This window comes from Nicotiana tabacum, chromosome 22, assembly GCF_000715075.1.
Source record: "Nicotiana tabacum cultivar K326 chromosome 22, ASM71507v2, whole genome shotgun sequence".
NCBI lineage: Eukaryota > Viridiplantae > Streptophyta > Magnoliopsida > Solanales > Solanaceae > Nicotiana > Nicotiana tabacum.
The window spans coordinates 92469638-92485382 of NC_134101.1; the positions used below are offsets into that span (position 1 = coordinate 92469638).

At 36.9% G+C, this 15745-nt stretch overlaps 1 protein-coding gene across 1 annotated transcript; it reads left to right on the top strand.

Moving 5' to 3' along the window:
- Window positions 1-3595: 3595 nt before the first annotated feature.
- LOC107798281 (uncharacterized) lies at window positions 3596-15381 on the top strand. The gene is made up of 4 exons (XM_016621252.2): window positions 3596-7171; window positions 8870-9129; window positions 10697-11293; window positions 12809-15381. Exons 1-4 carry the CDS (start codon window positions 3884-3886, stop codon window positions 15222-15224), a joined length of 6561 nt encoding a protein of 2186 aa, XP_016476738.2. The 5' UTR covers window positions 3596-3883; the 3' UTR covers window positions 15225-15381.
- The last annotated feature ends 364 nt before the right edge of the window (window positions 15382-15745 follow it).

Below are 15745 nucleotides of genomic sequence, written 5' to 3' on the forward strand. Positions count from 1 at the left end.
GCTACACGCGTGATAGAATTTTTGGAGCATCGTTTGGCTTGCTCGGTATTGGAATTGGCTTGTTCGAGGTAAGTAACTCTTCCAAACTTAGTGTTGAAAGTATGAAACCCCAAATTACATGCTATGTGATTGATGTTGAGGTGACACACATGCTAGGTGACGGGCGTGTTGGCGTGCACCCCGTGAATTATGACTCTGTTGTTTCCAAGGCAATGTATAGTGGTCCTATTTTGTTGATATCTGTGTTTTCACCATGTGATAAAGTAATTGAGTTGTCAATCATGCTAGATATCATGTTTAGGCTTTATGTCGATATTGTTGGGACCTATAGTGGTCATTTCTTGCTGTCACCTTACTGATTTCATTGATATTTCATACTCAGTCATATTTATGCATTCATATCATATCTTAGTCTCAGCTATTATTTATTGACACATCATAACATTGTTGGCGGGCTAGTTTCATGATATTTTGAGCTCGTGAGTGAGACAGGATAGGCTAATGACTGAGTGAGGCCGAGGGCCTGATTGTGAGGATATTGATACTATAGCACGTGAGTTGTCCGTGTAGGACGTGAGTTGTCCGTGCGGATTTTGATATTGATACTATAGCACGTGAGTTGTCCGTGCGGATTCTGATATTGATACTATGGAACGTGATTTGTCCGTGCAGATTATAGTACTTGGGCTGTAGGAGCCTCTCCGGAGTCTGTACACCCCCCCAGTGAGGGATATTGATTATATTGAGGTATGGATCTTCCTTGGACATGGATCTTGTCTGAAGCATTGATATACCTGGAGATGGATCTTCTCCATGGGGCCGGATTGGCATTCCTCGGTACTGAGTGACTGATGATCAGTGATGTATATATTCCGGGATGGATCTTCCCTGGACTGTATGGGCCATATACAGTACCGAGTGGTTGAGCATTTATGAGTGAAAAGTGTGAGACATTGAGATTAAGTACTCTGAGAGTGTGAGTAGACGATTCATCTCTAAGATACATGGCATTTGCATGCACACATTACATACAGGCATAAAGATGCATTTTTCCTTATGCTATACGGTATCACGTCATTCATGACTTATTACACACATTGATATGTGGGCATAGAGAGGTATTTCACACTTGATATCTGGAAAGAAAATGAAACATCTTATTTATTGTGGAAAGGATTTTTGAAAAAATTACAGTTTTCAAACTATCATATTTTTTCTCGACGATTTCGATAAAGTATTTGGGGTTTCACTGATATACTTGAAAAACAGAACTATTTTCGAAAATTATGAAAAGTTGAGCAGTTTAAATTTCAAGTTACTTATTTTATTATTTGTTTTATATTGTTATGAATTGTTGTTGGTTATTGGTGTTAGACCCGACCTATGTTCCAGCTCATCACAACTTTCAACCTAAGGTTAGGTTTGTTACTTATTGAGTACATGAGGTAGGTTATACTCATACTACACTTTTGCACCTTGCGTGCAGATGTTGGCTGTCGTTGTTGCTGTGTTCGATGAGAGCTGGATTTGAAGATGTACATGCATCCCTGTTGTAGCTGCCGCTTGTTCACGGTAGCCTTAGATTTATAAAATTCTATTTATGTACTTTTAAAACAGATGATGTATTTATTTTATATCGGTTTTGTAAACTCTATTCTTAGAAGCTCATGATTTGTACTACCAGTCCTTGGAGAATGTATAAAATTCAGTTAACTTCTCTATTTAATTGACGAATTGACTTCATTGGAATTGGATAGTTATTAGTTGGCTTACCTAGTGGGTTGGGTTAGGTGCCATCACGACTGGTGGATTTTGGATCGTAAAAGATTGGTATCAGAGCCCCAGGCTCATTGGTTCTACAAGTCATGAGCAAGTGTCTAGTAGAGTATTGCAGATCGGTATGATGACGTCCATACCTATCTTTGAGAGGCTACAAGACATTTAGAATATACTTCCTATCTTTCCTTCTTATCGTGCGGCATTTATTCAGCTTGAAGCATAACTCTTTGAATTCCTTCTACGCATTCGTATGTGCATGTGAGCGCTCGGTATCAGCTGTGCATCGACGACTTGTGATTCCATAGATGAGGTGCAAGATGTGATTTCAGTGCGCTGATGATGGGACAGTCTGGAGGACTTGAGGCCAGGTTTTGACTGCCGCTTGAGCGTAGAGATGTTGATTGTGTGAGCACATGCTTTTGGACTTATACGTCCGGTAGTGTCCCTATGAGTGGAATTCGTGACTGGATGGCTACGTGATGAGTATGATGTGACTGCGAGATGTGTTCATATAGTTTGAATGCGGCGAGAAGAGTTTGCGTGAGATGATTTTTGCCTTGATACAATGGAAACGATATTCGGAATATTGCACTAGAATCAAGATGTGAGTAAGTTTTGAATCTTGTTTTCTTTCTTTCTAAAATCTTTATTGTATGTGACTTATATATGATACATTAATACCCAAAATAATACTCGATACAATACTAATATAATTATAATACGATCATATTAGATTTTTAGTGAAGAGTTATGATTGAAACTTAATGAATATGAAGATCAGAGTTGTATCAGAATTCTTCATAAATGTATCGCGATTATATTATAATTGTATATGTATCATAATTGTTGTAGGAATTGTATTATAAATGTATATAATAATATATTCATCGTATATTGTTACGAGCAGTTGTGAGTTCATGACGAATTTCACAGTTTGTATCACAAATATATGATAATTGTATATTAATTTATTAGTATTATATCATGTATTATTTTGAGTATTAATGTATCAGATAAAAGTTAAATACAATTGGGATACAAGTATAATACAATTATATTTTAGTATTGATGTATCTGATACAATTTTAAATATAATTATAATACAGTTATCATACAATTATCATAAAATTCCTTAATATTTCTTCATTTCTTCATTTTCAGTGTTATCTAGTCTTCTAGCAAAAGAACGATACAATTAATGATTTTTTAATAATATAAAGTTATCAGCAATAGTGGGAAGAGAGAAGATGGAGATACTTGGCGTAGATTAAAGGATTCTGATATAAAAAAGAGAGAGAGAGAAGAGGAAAGGGAAAAAATGGGAAGGATGTAATTGAATCCCTTAATTGAAGGGACTAATAATGAGGTGGGAGCCTATACAATTTTTAAGAAAAACCTAGATACTTATTAAAACCTAAAAAACACAGAGAACATAGGTAAATACGTTTCTAATATAGTATAACTAGGTAAAAATCCGTTTAGAAAATTGATAACCAATGGATAACTGATGGGTTTAACTTTTACAATTGTAAAACCTCAAATTGAGGGTTCCTCAAGTTTGGGAGACTAGGAATTCTTCCAAAAGTGATCATATTCATGAAGCCATGAATAATATGGTTACTCATATTATCTGCCGGTTAACCCTTTTTTATCCGTATTAAATATGAGTCGGGTCGGATAATCTATCCGTTTTCTCATTACCTGTTTTGACCCGTCCCATATCCGACCCGACCTGCCCGTTTGCCACCCTTACTGTCAATCAATGTGACATCTTTAGGTTATATGTCCATGATCAGTCAAGTTTGTAAGGTTCATCAACCAAATTATTTGACATTGCTTTTACTGATTTCCTAATCTTAAAATTCTATGGCTTCTAATTGCCAATATTCGCTGGAAATTTTATCATACGACGCTTCAAAGTTCAAACAGAAAAGAAAATAAACAAATGTGCAGGGGTACGTTGGTCAATTCGTTTCCCTACTATACAATTCTCCAAAAAACCCTTCTTGAACCCCAAACAACCCTGGCAAAGAACCACCAAAGTCGCCGTTGCCAAACTTCCGGTGACATAACCTCCGTTTAATCCAAATACCGAAATACCGATATGTCAGCTAAATGGAGAGCCTTACAGCATCGTCATCGTTACACTTACAGTGCCGTAATATTTCCCAAAAATTTCAGTGACGCATTTCATCAAACACCTTCCACTCGCTTCTACACCGAACTCAAACAATTCACCTCCTTATCATCCACATACTCTCAGCTCACTCACGCTAAAAACCTCGCTTCAGCTTTCGCCGAATTACTCTTAAACCCCAATGCTGACGTGTCATCAATATCTACAGCTTCCAGATTTTACCTAGAAATTCTCTTTCTAGAAAATTCACAGCCATTGCATAGAACTTTACTCACCGTGCTTGTCAAATGCAAGAATTTTCATAACTTAATTCGAAACTGTTTTCGTGAACTTTGCGAAGAATATGGCGAAAAAGGAAAGAGATTTTGTGTTTCTAGAGCAGCGTTGTCTATGATGAGCACACCAAAATTAGGGTACTTAGTTGAAATTGTTGAAGAATGTGGGGTTTTGGTTAGTTTAAATGTTGTATTAGGGTTAAGCGAGGTATTAGAAGAGCTGAAGAATTATTCTAGACCGTCACCTATCGTAATGGAACAATGCAATGAAGCACTTTCGTGTATGTATTACTTGCTTCAACGATTTCCTTTGAAGTTTGTTAATGCTGCAGGTGATAATTGTGTTTTTCTGGAGAGAATTTTGATTACTGTTTTGAGTATTTTGAGATCAGAATCATTTTCTAGGGATTGTTTAGTGGCTGCAGGGGTGAGTTTTTGCGCAGCGTTACAGGTTTGTCTTAGTCCTCAAGAGCTTGGATTGTTTATTATGGAAGGAATTTTTAATGAGAGTGAAATTGTGTATGATGAGTTTGAATTTAAGGATGTAGTTAATAAAATCCCGTTTAAGGGCGATTTGATTGGTGAATTAAGTAAGTTTTTGTCGTTGAGCAGACTTTGTTTGATTCGAGGTATTTTAACTGCAGTCTCGAGGATAGTATTGAATATTGGGTTTCTTATATCAAATGATAACGAGGAATCAATCAAGATGATTCTTTATGATGGGATTTTGCCTGAGCTTTGTAATTTTTGTGAGAATCCAATTGACAGTCACTTCAATTTTCATGCTCTGACTGTGATGCAGATTTGCCTGCAGCAGGTTAAAACGTCGATGTTAGATAAGAATGGAAGTCGTGAAATAAATTATGATCCCATTTCTGAGGACATTGGGACACGGTTGTTGCAAATAGTGTGGAATAATTTGGAAGATCCTCTGAGCCAAACGGTCAAACAAGTGCATCTTATTTTTGATCTCTTCTTAGACATTCAGGCTAGTCTGCACTGGGTAGAGGGTAGTGATACATTCAAATTGTTTATGAGGAAGGTTGCTTTTGATCTTCTTCGGCTGGGACCACGTTGTAAAGGAAGATACGTTCCTTTAGCATCCCTTATCAAGAGGCTGGGCGCAAGGACACTTTTAAGTATGAGACCAGATCTGTTGTTTGAAACGATAAAGGCATACATTGATGATGACGTGTGCTGTGCTTTAACAACATTCCTCAAGTGTTTCCTTGAGTGTTTGCGTGATGAGTATTGGAGTAGTGATGGTGTTGAAAGCGGGTACAACAAATATAGAGGTCATTGCCTGCCTCCACTTTTGTCTGGCCTAGTTTCTGGACATTCAAAACTCCGCTCAAATCTTAACACCTATGCATTGCCAGTAGTTCTTGAACTGGATGTTGATGCTATATTTCCTATGCTTGCTTTTATTGGCATTGGATGTGGCGGGGACAATGGTGAAGTATTTCTTACTGAGCTGGATTTTAGGGGTGTGACTCCTGCGCTTGAAGAGCGCGTGGCTGTTTTAGTTTCATTGTTTAAGGTTTCTCGTTTACTTGCTTTGCTGGAAGGGGATATTGATTGGTCTAATAATTCTTTGTCATCCACGGAGGACATGGAGCTGAACTTGGAAAATAGAGATGCTGTTGCCTGCATTAAGGGGATTGAGGTTAAAGTCCCAGTGAAATATCTGGTTTTGGCACTTACCCATATTGATGAGTCGCTTCGGATTGATGCAGCAGAATCTCTGTTCGTAAATCCAAAGACCGCAAGTTTACCATCGTCATTGGAACTCAGTCTGATGAAGGTAGCAGTTCCTTTGAACATGAGATGTTGCTCAACTGCTTTCCAGATGAAGTGGACAAGCTTATTTAGGAAGTTCTTTTCCCGGGTTCGAACAGCATTGGAGAGGCAGGTTAAGCAGGGAGGTTGGCAACCCCTTGCACATAAAGACACAAGGAGAAATTTTGTTGCCAAAGGAACAGGGGATATGTTTGAAGACAGGGCAGATGAACTTTTTAACTTTATGAAGTGGTTGGGTTGCTTTCTGTTCTTTTCGTGCTACCCATCTGCTCCATATGAGAGAAAGACAATGGCAATGGAGCTTTTATTGATAATGCTAAATGTTTGGTCTATTGTTCTTTCAAAAGAAGGAAACATTGATGCTGTTTCTCCTCAATTCTGTCTTTATCCCTACAATAAGGGGCTTCTTTTACCTGAATCAACTCTGTTGCTGGTTGGATCAATTGTTGATAGTTGGGACCGACTTAGAGAGAGTTCTTTTCGTATTCTGCTGCATTTTCCTACCCCTCTTCCTGGAATTGATAGCCAGGACAGGGTTAGTGAAGCAATTGTTTGGGCTAAGAAGCTAGTCTGTAGTCCACGTGTCAGAGAGAGTGATGCTGGAGCTTTGACCTTACGACTTATATTCAGAAAGTATGTTTTGGATCTTGGTTGGGTTGTTAATGCCTCATCTAACGATGTCTCTCCACAACCACTGTTGAAGCTGCTAAATGGGGAGAATAAGGCTTGTAAGTTTGCACCTCCAGCAATAGAGTATTTAAGATCACTGATTGATTGGTTGGATGCGGTTGTTCAGGTTGGAGAGAAGGATCTCTCAGAAGCATGTAGGGACAGCTTTGTTCATGGTGCTTTGCTTGCTCTTCGATATACTTTTGAGGAACTGGACTGGGATTCGGATGCAGTAGTCTGCAGTATATCCGAAATGAAAGTGGTATTGGAGAAGATATTGGAGTTGGTCATGCGGATAACTTCATTGGCCCTTTGGGTGGTATCTGCTGATGCTTGGTACTTACCTGATGATATGGAGGAAATGGATGATGATGCTCTTTTGTTAGAGGTTCCTCATGAGATGGCTGAGTCCCTATCTACCTCAGACAAGGTAGAAAATACAAAAGTGGTGCGGGATGGCAGGCAAACTGAGCAGATAGTTATGGTTGGTTGTTGGCTTGCTATGAAAGAGGTATAGAAACTGGCTATTTATCCCATTTGTCCAAGTAGCTAACTAATTAATAGATCTTATATGAGGTTGATGGTTAAATTATGTCATCACTCATTCTTGTGCTGTCATTATTTTTTTCCTTGCTTCTTTGTACTCAGGCCGACTTTATAGTTCTTAGTTCAACTGATGGCAAGAGAATGCATTTTCTACCCTTCCCCCCCTCTATTACAACCTTTACAACCTTTGTGTGGCTGAAGCTGCAATGATAAACATTAGGAGCCTCTTTGGAAAGCCACCTAGGAATTGGATTTGAGTGTCATTGGGTATAATTACACAGTTTGACATGTTTGTCTTGCCAACTAATTACTTGGTCAGCATGTAATTGGGGAGGTATAATTACACTCTCCGGTTCTCAAGGGGAGGTGAGAATTGGTGGTAATTACACTGTGCAATTACAAAGTTACTTTTTAATTTCTTTCCTTTTTGTTTTTATTTTATTTTAATTTTTTTATAACTTTTTATTTCCATTATTTTTATTTCTTTTTACTTTTTAATTTCTTTTTAAATTTTAAAATATATTTTTCTTTATACATTATTTATCTTTTATTTCTCTACCTTTACTTCTTGTGATTCTATGTAATTGCTAGTATATTTTATTTCTTATCTGTTTTATTTTCTTTAGTTAGCGTATCTGCGTTATTATTCTAGTTTTTGAAACTACACCTCCTAATATTAGAAATAATGAGTCATTAACAAACTTGGTATATAATGAGTGAGGTCATTAAAGTAGAATTTCGTTGTTGAATGAAGTTAAGAACTTATTATGTTTCCTAATCTTAAGTTGTATTGTAACTTATTTTTATTATGTTGGAATTTAACATATGTTAAACTATTTTTTTTTTGGATTTTGAAGTTGTGTTATATTTATGGTTCTAATTACTTGTTTTAGTAGTATTGGCCTATTATTACATATTGCATAGAATTGATAGATTAGTTTTGTCAAACATTTGAATAGTGTTATATATTATATTTATAAATATTGATTTATTTTATCAAACATGCATTCCATGATGTTGTTACAAAACGTATGTTTTTAGTTCTTATAATTTATTAAACTAAATATTATTAATTTGAAAAATATATATCAATTATTTTTACAATATTAGTTATAAATATATGATTACTAATTAATGCATATTCAAGAAAAAATATGCAACTTAAATACCAAATCTAATATTATTTATACTTATAAAAAATTATTTATAGGCATATATTTATTATATTAACTTTTAAGTTTTGATAATTACTTCATTTAAAATTTAATCTAATTGTGTAATTACACTTGTGCAACCAAACAATAAACTTATAATTATACTATGACAAACAAATAGGTCCTTATAATTATAATACTTTGTAGTTACTAGGTTATGTAATTACTACAGTAGTAATTATACCAATTCCAATTAAGGCTTTACAAAGAGACCCTAAATCTTTCTCATCTGCATAGGTCTTAGTGGACAAAGTTATCCGGTACTTGTGTTAGTGGGAGGTAGTAGGTACTCGATGGAATAGTCGAGGTGTACTCAAGCTGGCCGAGACACCAACGTTATTTAAAAAAACAAAAAGAAGGAATCGTAGATTGTGATCAACTACTTTATATGAAGTTTATATTCTTAAAATTTCCAGAAGGATCATATCTTCTCATCTACATTGTTTCAGGTGAGCCTTCTTTTGGGAACAATAATAAGAAAGGTTCCTTTACCTACTTCAGATGTTTCTGAATCAGGTTTTCAAGCTGTTCATGAAACTGATTTATCCAATATGACGTCCGGCGCAATGCTTGATCTGAAACAACTCGAGGTAATTGGCAACCACTTCTTGGAAGTCCTTTTGAAAATGAAGCATAATGGTGCTATTGATAAGACAAGGGCTGGATTTACTGCTCTTTGCAATCGATTACTTTGTTCGAATGATTCAAGGTATGTGTACTGGATTCTATTTTTATATGTGCAATCATGTTTTCGACATGCTTAGTTTTTTTGCAGGAATTCCAGTGCCAAGGCTGTAAGCGGCATGCTTATCTTGGTGTAGCTTAAGATAATTTCTCTCTAAAATTAGAAAACTGAATGATGCTGTGGTTTCACAGCGGACATCTCCTTTTCATCTATCTGTTTGTTAATTCCTGAAAATGACTAAACACTAAAATTCTCATTTTCATTTAAGACTCACCAATTTCAATGGGAGGAACCTTGGGCAGATTGCTAGTACAGAGAGGTGGGGAAGCAGACACCAAGAAAGTGATAGAATCCAGTACTAGTAATCAGCAAACCCGCGAGTACTGCAACTCCTTCAGTGGGCTGCAGCTAAGAGGAGAGGAGGAGAACTTGAGAGGGTCTAGGGTATATTCCTTTGTTCTTTGGGTTTTCCCCACGTGGAAAGGGAGAAAAACAACCCAAAAAAGAGGACTAGAAAGGGAATTCTCCGTCCTATTGGGTTTTATGAACCAGAGCCTGGTATCAAAGAGATCGAGTTCTGCTTGCGATGAAGTGAGCTCAAAATTAGTGAGATTGAGCTCAGCTCACTTCCCTGCTTGAGCAAGTAACATTGAAAATTCGTGAGCCTGAGTAGCTTGTAAGCTTTAAAGCGACAGAGCAAGCAAAAATTGAAAGGAAAAGGAGAGCCAAAATAGTGACGCTTCCAATCTTGCTTCAGGTTAATGGCAGTAGGTGACATCTTAAAGTTTTTTAGTTCCTCTGTCATATCACCTCTAAGAGAAGGTTGGAGTTAACTTTTTGAATCTTTGTTGTTAGATTGCAATCAGAGTTTAGTAAGGGAATAATGAAAGATAGATTTAAATTTAAATCTCTTAAAACTCATTGTCACGCACTTGTAAGAAAGCTCACTCATGTCTTGTCAATGCAGAGGAAAAAGGAGATATCTGAATATTGTGCTGTAGATAATTTAGTTTGTTGTTTGCTTCATGACAGAGGTGTTGACCTGCGTTCAGTAGATAAGGCATTCTTGTTAACTCATTTCTATCTTGTTATTGTTATTCAAGTCTATTATTTGTTTTTTCTTTCCAATTCCTGTTTCTTTGGAGATACCAATTTTACGGCTGTTTTCGTCCAACTCTCATCCCTCCCTTGCATGCCCTTCAAGAAAAAAAGAAAATTGAAAAATGAAAAAAAAATATTGCAGATGCAGAAAGTTTGAAAAAAGGTGTAACAGGTATGATAGGTGGACTGATGCCGTTCTCTTTTTAAAATTATCAGAAAGGAAGACTTTCGTTTGACACCATTTCTCCAGCTTGATAACTTTTTATCTGAAGATTGGCTATTGATTTTCTGTTTGGTGTCTGTTTATAGTAGTCTCTAACGGATAACTGCTGTTACCTATGACGACTAGGAAATTGATGGATTTGAATTCGTGCCATATTTCATTTGACGATGTTGGACTTTCATTGTTAGGATTATAGCAGAGTTTACTACAAAGATAAACGACATGCATTCTGAATTCATTTGCTAAGGTTGCTTTTCGTTATTTCAGACTTTGTAAGTTGACTGAGTCTTGGATGGAGCAACTTATGGAACGAACAGTAGCCAAGGGACAAACAGTGGATGATCTCCTAAGGAGAAGTGCTGGTATTCCTGCAGCATTTATTGCTTTCTTCCTTTCAGAGCCGCAGGGCACACCAAAAAGGCTTTTGCCTAGGGCATTACGATGGTTAATAGATGTTGCTAATAAGTCTTTAACAGATCATACTGAAACAAACAGTTTCAGTGCTGATGCCTGCAATGGTTTTGTGGAGGCAAAATGTCCAGCTAATTTTTCTGAAGTTGCCCCTGATATATATGATGCTGAAAGGATTTCGAAGATTCGAGATGAGGGTGTTGTTCCTACTGTGCATGCTTTCAATGTCCTTAAAGTTGCTTTTAATGATACCAACCTAGCAACTGATACATCGGGTTTTTCTGCTGAGGCTTTGATTATCTCGATACGGTGTTTCTCTTCTCCACACTGGGAGATACGGAACAGTGCCTGTCTTGCTTATACTGCTTTGGTTCGTCGCATGATTGGATTTTTGAATGTACACAAGCGAGCATCAGTCAGGCGTGCTATAACAGGGCTTGAATTCTTTCATAGGTATAACAGGATGGGTCTCTTCTGATCTTTATTTATCATAATATATGCTTTGTGTTATATGCTTCTATTAGACCACTTGTAGTTATCTATATGCTGTCTTATTTTTCATCGAGGTTTGCTCACATTCTTCTGCTAAGTTATTGTTTATATTTGCTGTATGGTTGTATCGTTTCTTGCAATTGAAGGAAAAAGTGCTTTTCACATTTGAAAATCAGATAAAACTCGTCTTCTCGTCAAAGCCTTATTACTTGGAGCGATCATGCTCATTGGTCAAATTATGTTTCATCACCTAATGATTGCCCACATTGATTATCTTGTTGCCTGACTGCACTAACTGACTTGGGAAGAATGAAGTGACTGCGACTCACACTGTTCAGCTACTTTTCTTGGTCCATTGTACATGAATGATGTCAACAAATGTAAATTTAAAAATCCTGTTCTACAGTTTAAACTACTTTCCCATAGTATGCCTTCATGTTTTGGTTTATTTGAACTTTGTAAAATCAAGAAATGACCATAAGGAACCAACAAGTCTATCTTTAATTAACCGATAAATTAGTAGTGGAATGTTGCAAGCATATAAATAATACATAATTTCCTTTTTATTTTGGTAATCTTGAGTTTGTTTTGTTCTTGATATTTTGGCCTGTATATTACAAGAAACTGTATTTCTTTTTTCCCCTTCAAAATTTCATACTCTTGAATCTGTTTATTTCCTGATGTTTATTTTGACATATTAGATTCCAAAAAATGTATGCTTTTCCTGTAACTTAGAAATAAGTCATTCATACTATGAACATGCTACATGGATAAAAGCTCACATGTATGCTGATTACATTCACATGCTCCTTTTCCCCCAAAATGACCCGCAAATACGCCCCCAACCCTAAAAATATTTTTTTAGTTTCTTTGGTTTGTGTAAGGTTTTAAATCTTAAAACATAATTTTTCTACTCATTTTTTGTTGGCTTGATGCATACTCCCTCCGTTTCAATTTTTTTTGAACATATTTGACTGGGTATGGAGTTCAAGAAAAAAGAGAAGACTTTTGAAACTTGTGATCTAAAATAACCCATAAATATTTGTGTGGCTATAGCCTATAAATCATCTCATTAAGGGTAAAAGGGAAATTTTAAAGTTAAATTTTTTTTTCAAATTTTGAAAGGATTCATTCTTTTTGAAACTGACTAAAAAGGAAATAAGTTCATTTTTTTTGAAACGGAGGGAGTATATCTGAACAGTACTATATGTTGATTGCGTTTGTCATGTATCTTCTATTGTTTCTGAAGTGTGGACCAAGTGTTTGATTTTAGGAAATTGAATCTGTGATTCTGTAGAAGATGACAAAGTAATCAATCATCATTATTTCTGGCTTTTGGAGATTCTGTTCTTATGTCCACTAGTTGTTTCATTTGTGGGTATGATTGTTGCTATGTCTTGTTTAAGGAAAACACATTTATTCGCTCATGCCAAAGCAAATATTCTCTAATCACTTTCCTGGCTGTTTGTCGTGTAGGTACCCTCCCTTGCATTCGTTCTTATTTAATGAGCTAAAAATTGCAACTGAGTCACTTTTGGACGGATCATCTGAACATTTAAGGTCCAGCATGGCTAAAGTTGTGCACCCCAGCTTATGTGCAGTCCTGATTCTCTTATCTAGACTCAAACCTTCTCCAATTGCAAGTGAAGCTGGAGATCCCCAGGATCCTTTCCTGTTCATGCCACTCATCAGGAAATGCTCAGTCCAGAGCAATCTTCGTATCCGTGTTTTCGCATCAAGAGCTCTAACAGGTTTAGTGTCTAATGAAAAGCTTCCACTTGTCCTCCTAAATATTGCCTCTGAGTTACCGGGCGCTGGCGAGCACGTCGAGAATTCTGACGTCTCTCTCTCTTCCATTAGAGTAAATAGCTCTTTTAATTCACTTCATGGGATGTTATTACAGTTGAACTCTCTTATCGACACAAACTGCAGAGATCTACCTGATGTTTCCAAAAAAGATAATATTCTTGCTGAATTGATACATATTCTTGCTTCACGCTCATGTATTGGGAGTCCTGAGCAATGTCCTTGCCCAATTATCAACAGCTGCTTTTTGAAGGTGCTAGATAGCATGCTAAGTGTTGCAAGAACATGTCAAACGAGCAAAAATATTGATGTCATTTGGAACCTCCTTTGGCGGCTATCTTCAGAATGTTTCGATTTAGGAGTGGTTTGTGCACCAACATATTTTGATCCAACCATCTCAGAACTTCGGAAGCAAGCTGCAAGTTCATATTTTAATTGTGTTTACCAAACATCTAAAGAAGCTGCTGAAGAGTATCCGTTAATACCATCAGGAGGCCCTCCTTCTGGTTCAAACTTATCAAAGATATCTGTAAATGAAATTTCTTTCAGCAGATTCCAGGGAAGGCTAATACGTTCGATCTCTGACACTTCATATGAAGTTCGGATTGCAACACTGAAGTGGTTTCTTTTATTTCTCAAGTCACCAGAATATAATGAGATAAAGAGAAGTTGCTTCACCAGCGTTGATCTCCAGACCAGTGTGATGAATCTTTTAACGTTGGACAATAACCATAAATGTTTGAACTACATTCTGAAGATTATCTACAGCTGGAGTCAGCAGGAGTATCATAATAATGGAGAAGAATGTGCAGATCCTAAATTTTTTGGTGATATGGGTAGCGAGTCAGTGCTCCAGTTCTGGGACAAGGTGGTTTCCTTATACAAGGTGACTAGGCATTCAAAGACTCGAGAGATGCTTCTTTGTTGCATGGGGATTTGTATAAAGCAAGTTGCTAGCTCGCTTAGTATTTCAGTTGTAGATTTGCAAAATGTCAAAGCTGGTCAATTTAACCCCCATGATCCATCTGATCCATCTAAATTATCTGTCTTTTACGAGTGCATCAGCTATTATGTAGACCTAATTGAACAACACACTGATGCCTCAGAGCCTGTAAACATGCGTAGGGCGGCTGCGGAGTCTATGATAGCATCTGGTTTGTTGGATCAAGCCGAAGTTATTGGTCCTTCAGTCTACAATAGCCAAATTCCTGATAGCAATTTCTGCTCCCCGTTCAAGCAAGAAAAGGTGGTTAATATGTATGCCCATAAAATCCTGGATTTATGGTTTTCATGCATTACGCTTCTTGAGGATGAAGATGAGAATCTTAGGAGAAAACTCGCCTTAGATGTCCAGAATTGTCTTACATCTAAAAGATCTGAAAGAAGCTTCGTGACAGGAGTGGTCCCAATCCAAGTAGAGCAAGTGATTGAGAGGAGCTTCAAGCATCTCTCATCAATTTTTGGTCATTGTCTTGACTACCTTGATTTCCTTTGCCGCAGGGTTCTAGGTTCTGCTAACCATGCTTGTTTTATTTCAGAAGGAGATCTTGTCAAACGTGTCTTTGACAAGGAGATTGACAACCATCATGAAGAAAAACTGTTGATCTGCCAGATATGCTGTTTTCATTTGGAGAAGCTTCCAGCTTCAAGATTTTTGTTAGTTGAACCCTGTAACGTACATGAGGTGAAAGACTTTTTGCAGAACTGGAGAAGGAGGTTTGCGCAGAAGTTGGTACTATTTGCCAAAGACTACGTTGTTGCACAGGGAGGCGCTGATTGGATTGGTGGGGTTGGTAACCATAAAGATGCCTTCTTACCTCTCTATGCAAATTTACTTGCCTTTTATGCCTTGTCAAACTGTATTTTTAAGGGGAAACCAGAAGATAGAAAGTTGATGCTCCCTGAAGTTCAAGAAATTGGTGAGGCCATACAACCGTTCCTTTCCAACCCATTTTTATCTAATTTATTCTCATTGGTGGTTAAGTTACACGACAAGATGATCGGTGAAGGTTCGTGTGATTTTAGCCAAAAGATCATTGATGAGTCAGCTTGGGATTCTTTTGATCCTTATTTTCTTCTAAGGTGAGTCTTGCTTGTGGGATCGCGGATTAATAGAATTTTGTATGAAAGTTGTAGCTTGATCATTGTATACTAGCTAATTGGTATGTGTAAAACTGTTATAAGGGTTGTGATTCTTTTCGGAAGCTTAAGTATGATGATCCCTATTCTAGTTTTATTGATTATTATAGTTGTTTTTACGGTAGTAGGAATTTTCAAGTGGTTAGAGTAGATAATGATGTAGACTGGTTTTTCCTTTCCCTTTTCTCTTCGAAAGGATAAACTGGAAAGAAAAGAGAGAAAAACATTACGATATATTGCATATCAACAAATTGATAACCTGGTAGAAATGGTAACTAATCTATTATAACAAGTCAAATTATATTGAGTATTAGCGTATATAACTAAAATCCATTGGGGCAAATTACTGTAATTTGATGACTAAAACAACAACAACAACAACCCAGGAAAATCCCACAAGTGGGGTCTGGGGAGGGTAGTATGTACGCAGACCTTACCCCTACCCCAAAGGGGTAGAGAGGCTGTTTC

Excerpts from the sequence above, each read along its gene's own strand:
- LOC107798281 (XM_016621252.2), top strand. The coding sequence starts at position 3,884 with ATGTCAGCTAAATGGAGAGCCTTACAGCATCGTCATCGTTACACTTAC. Across the intron at positions 9,130-10,696 it reads CTTTGTTCGAATGATTCAAG|ACTTTGTAAGTTGACTGAGT; the intron begins GTATGTGTACTG and ends TCGTTATTTCAG. Across the intron at positions 11,294-12,808 it reads GGGCTTGAATTCTTTCATAG|GTACCCTCCCTTGCATTCGT; the intron begins GTATAACAGGAT and ends TTTGTCGTGTAG.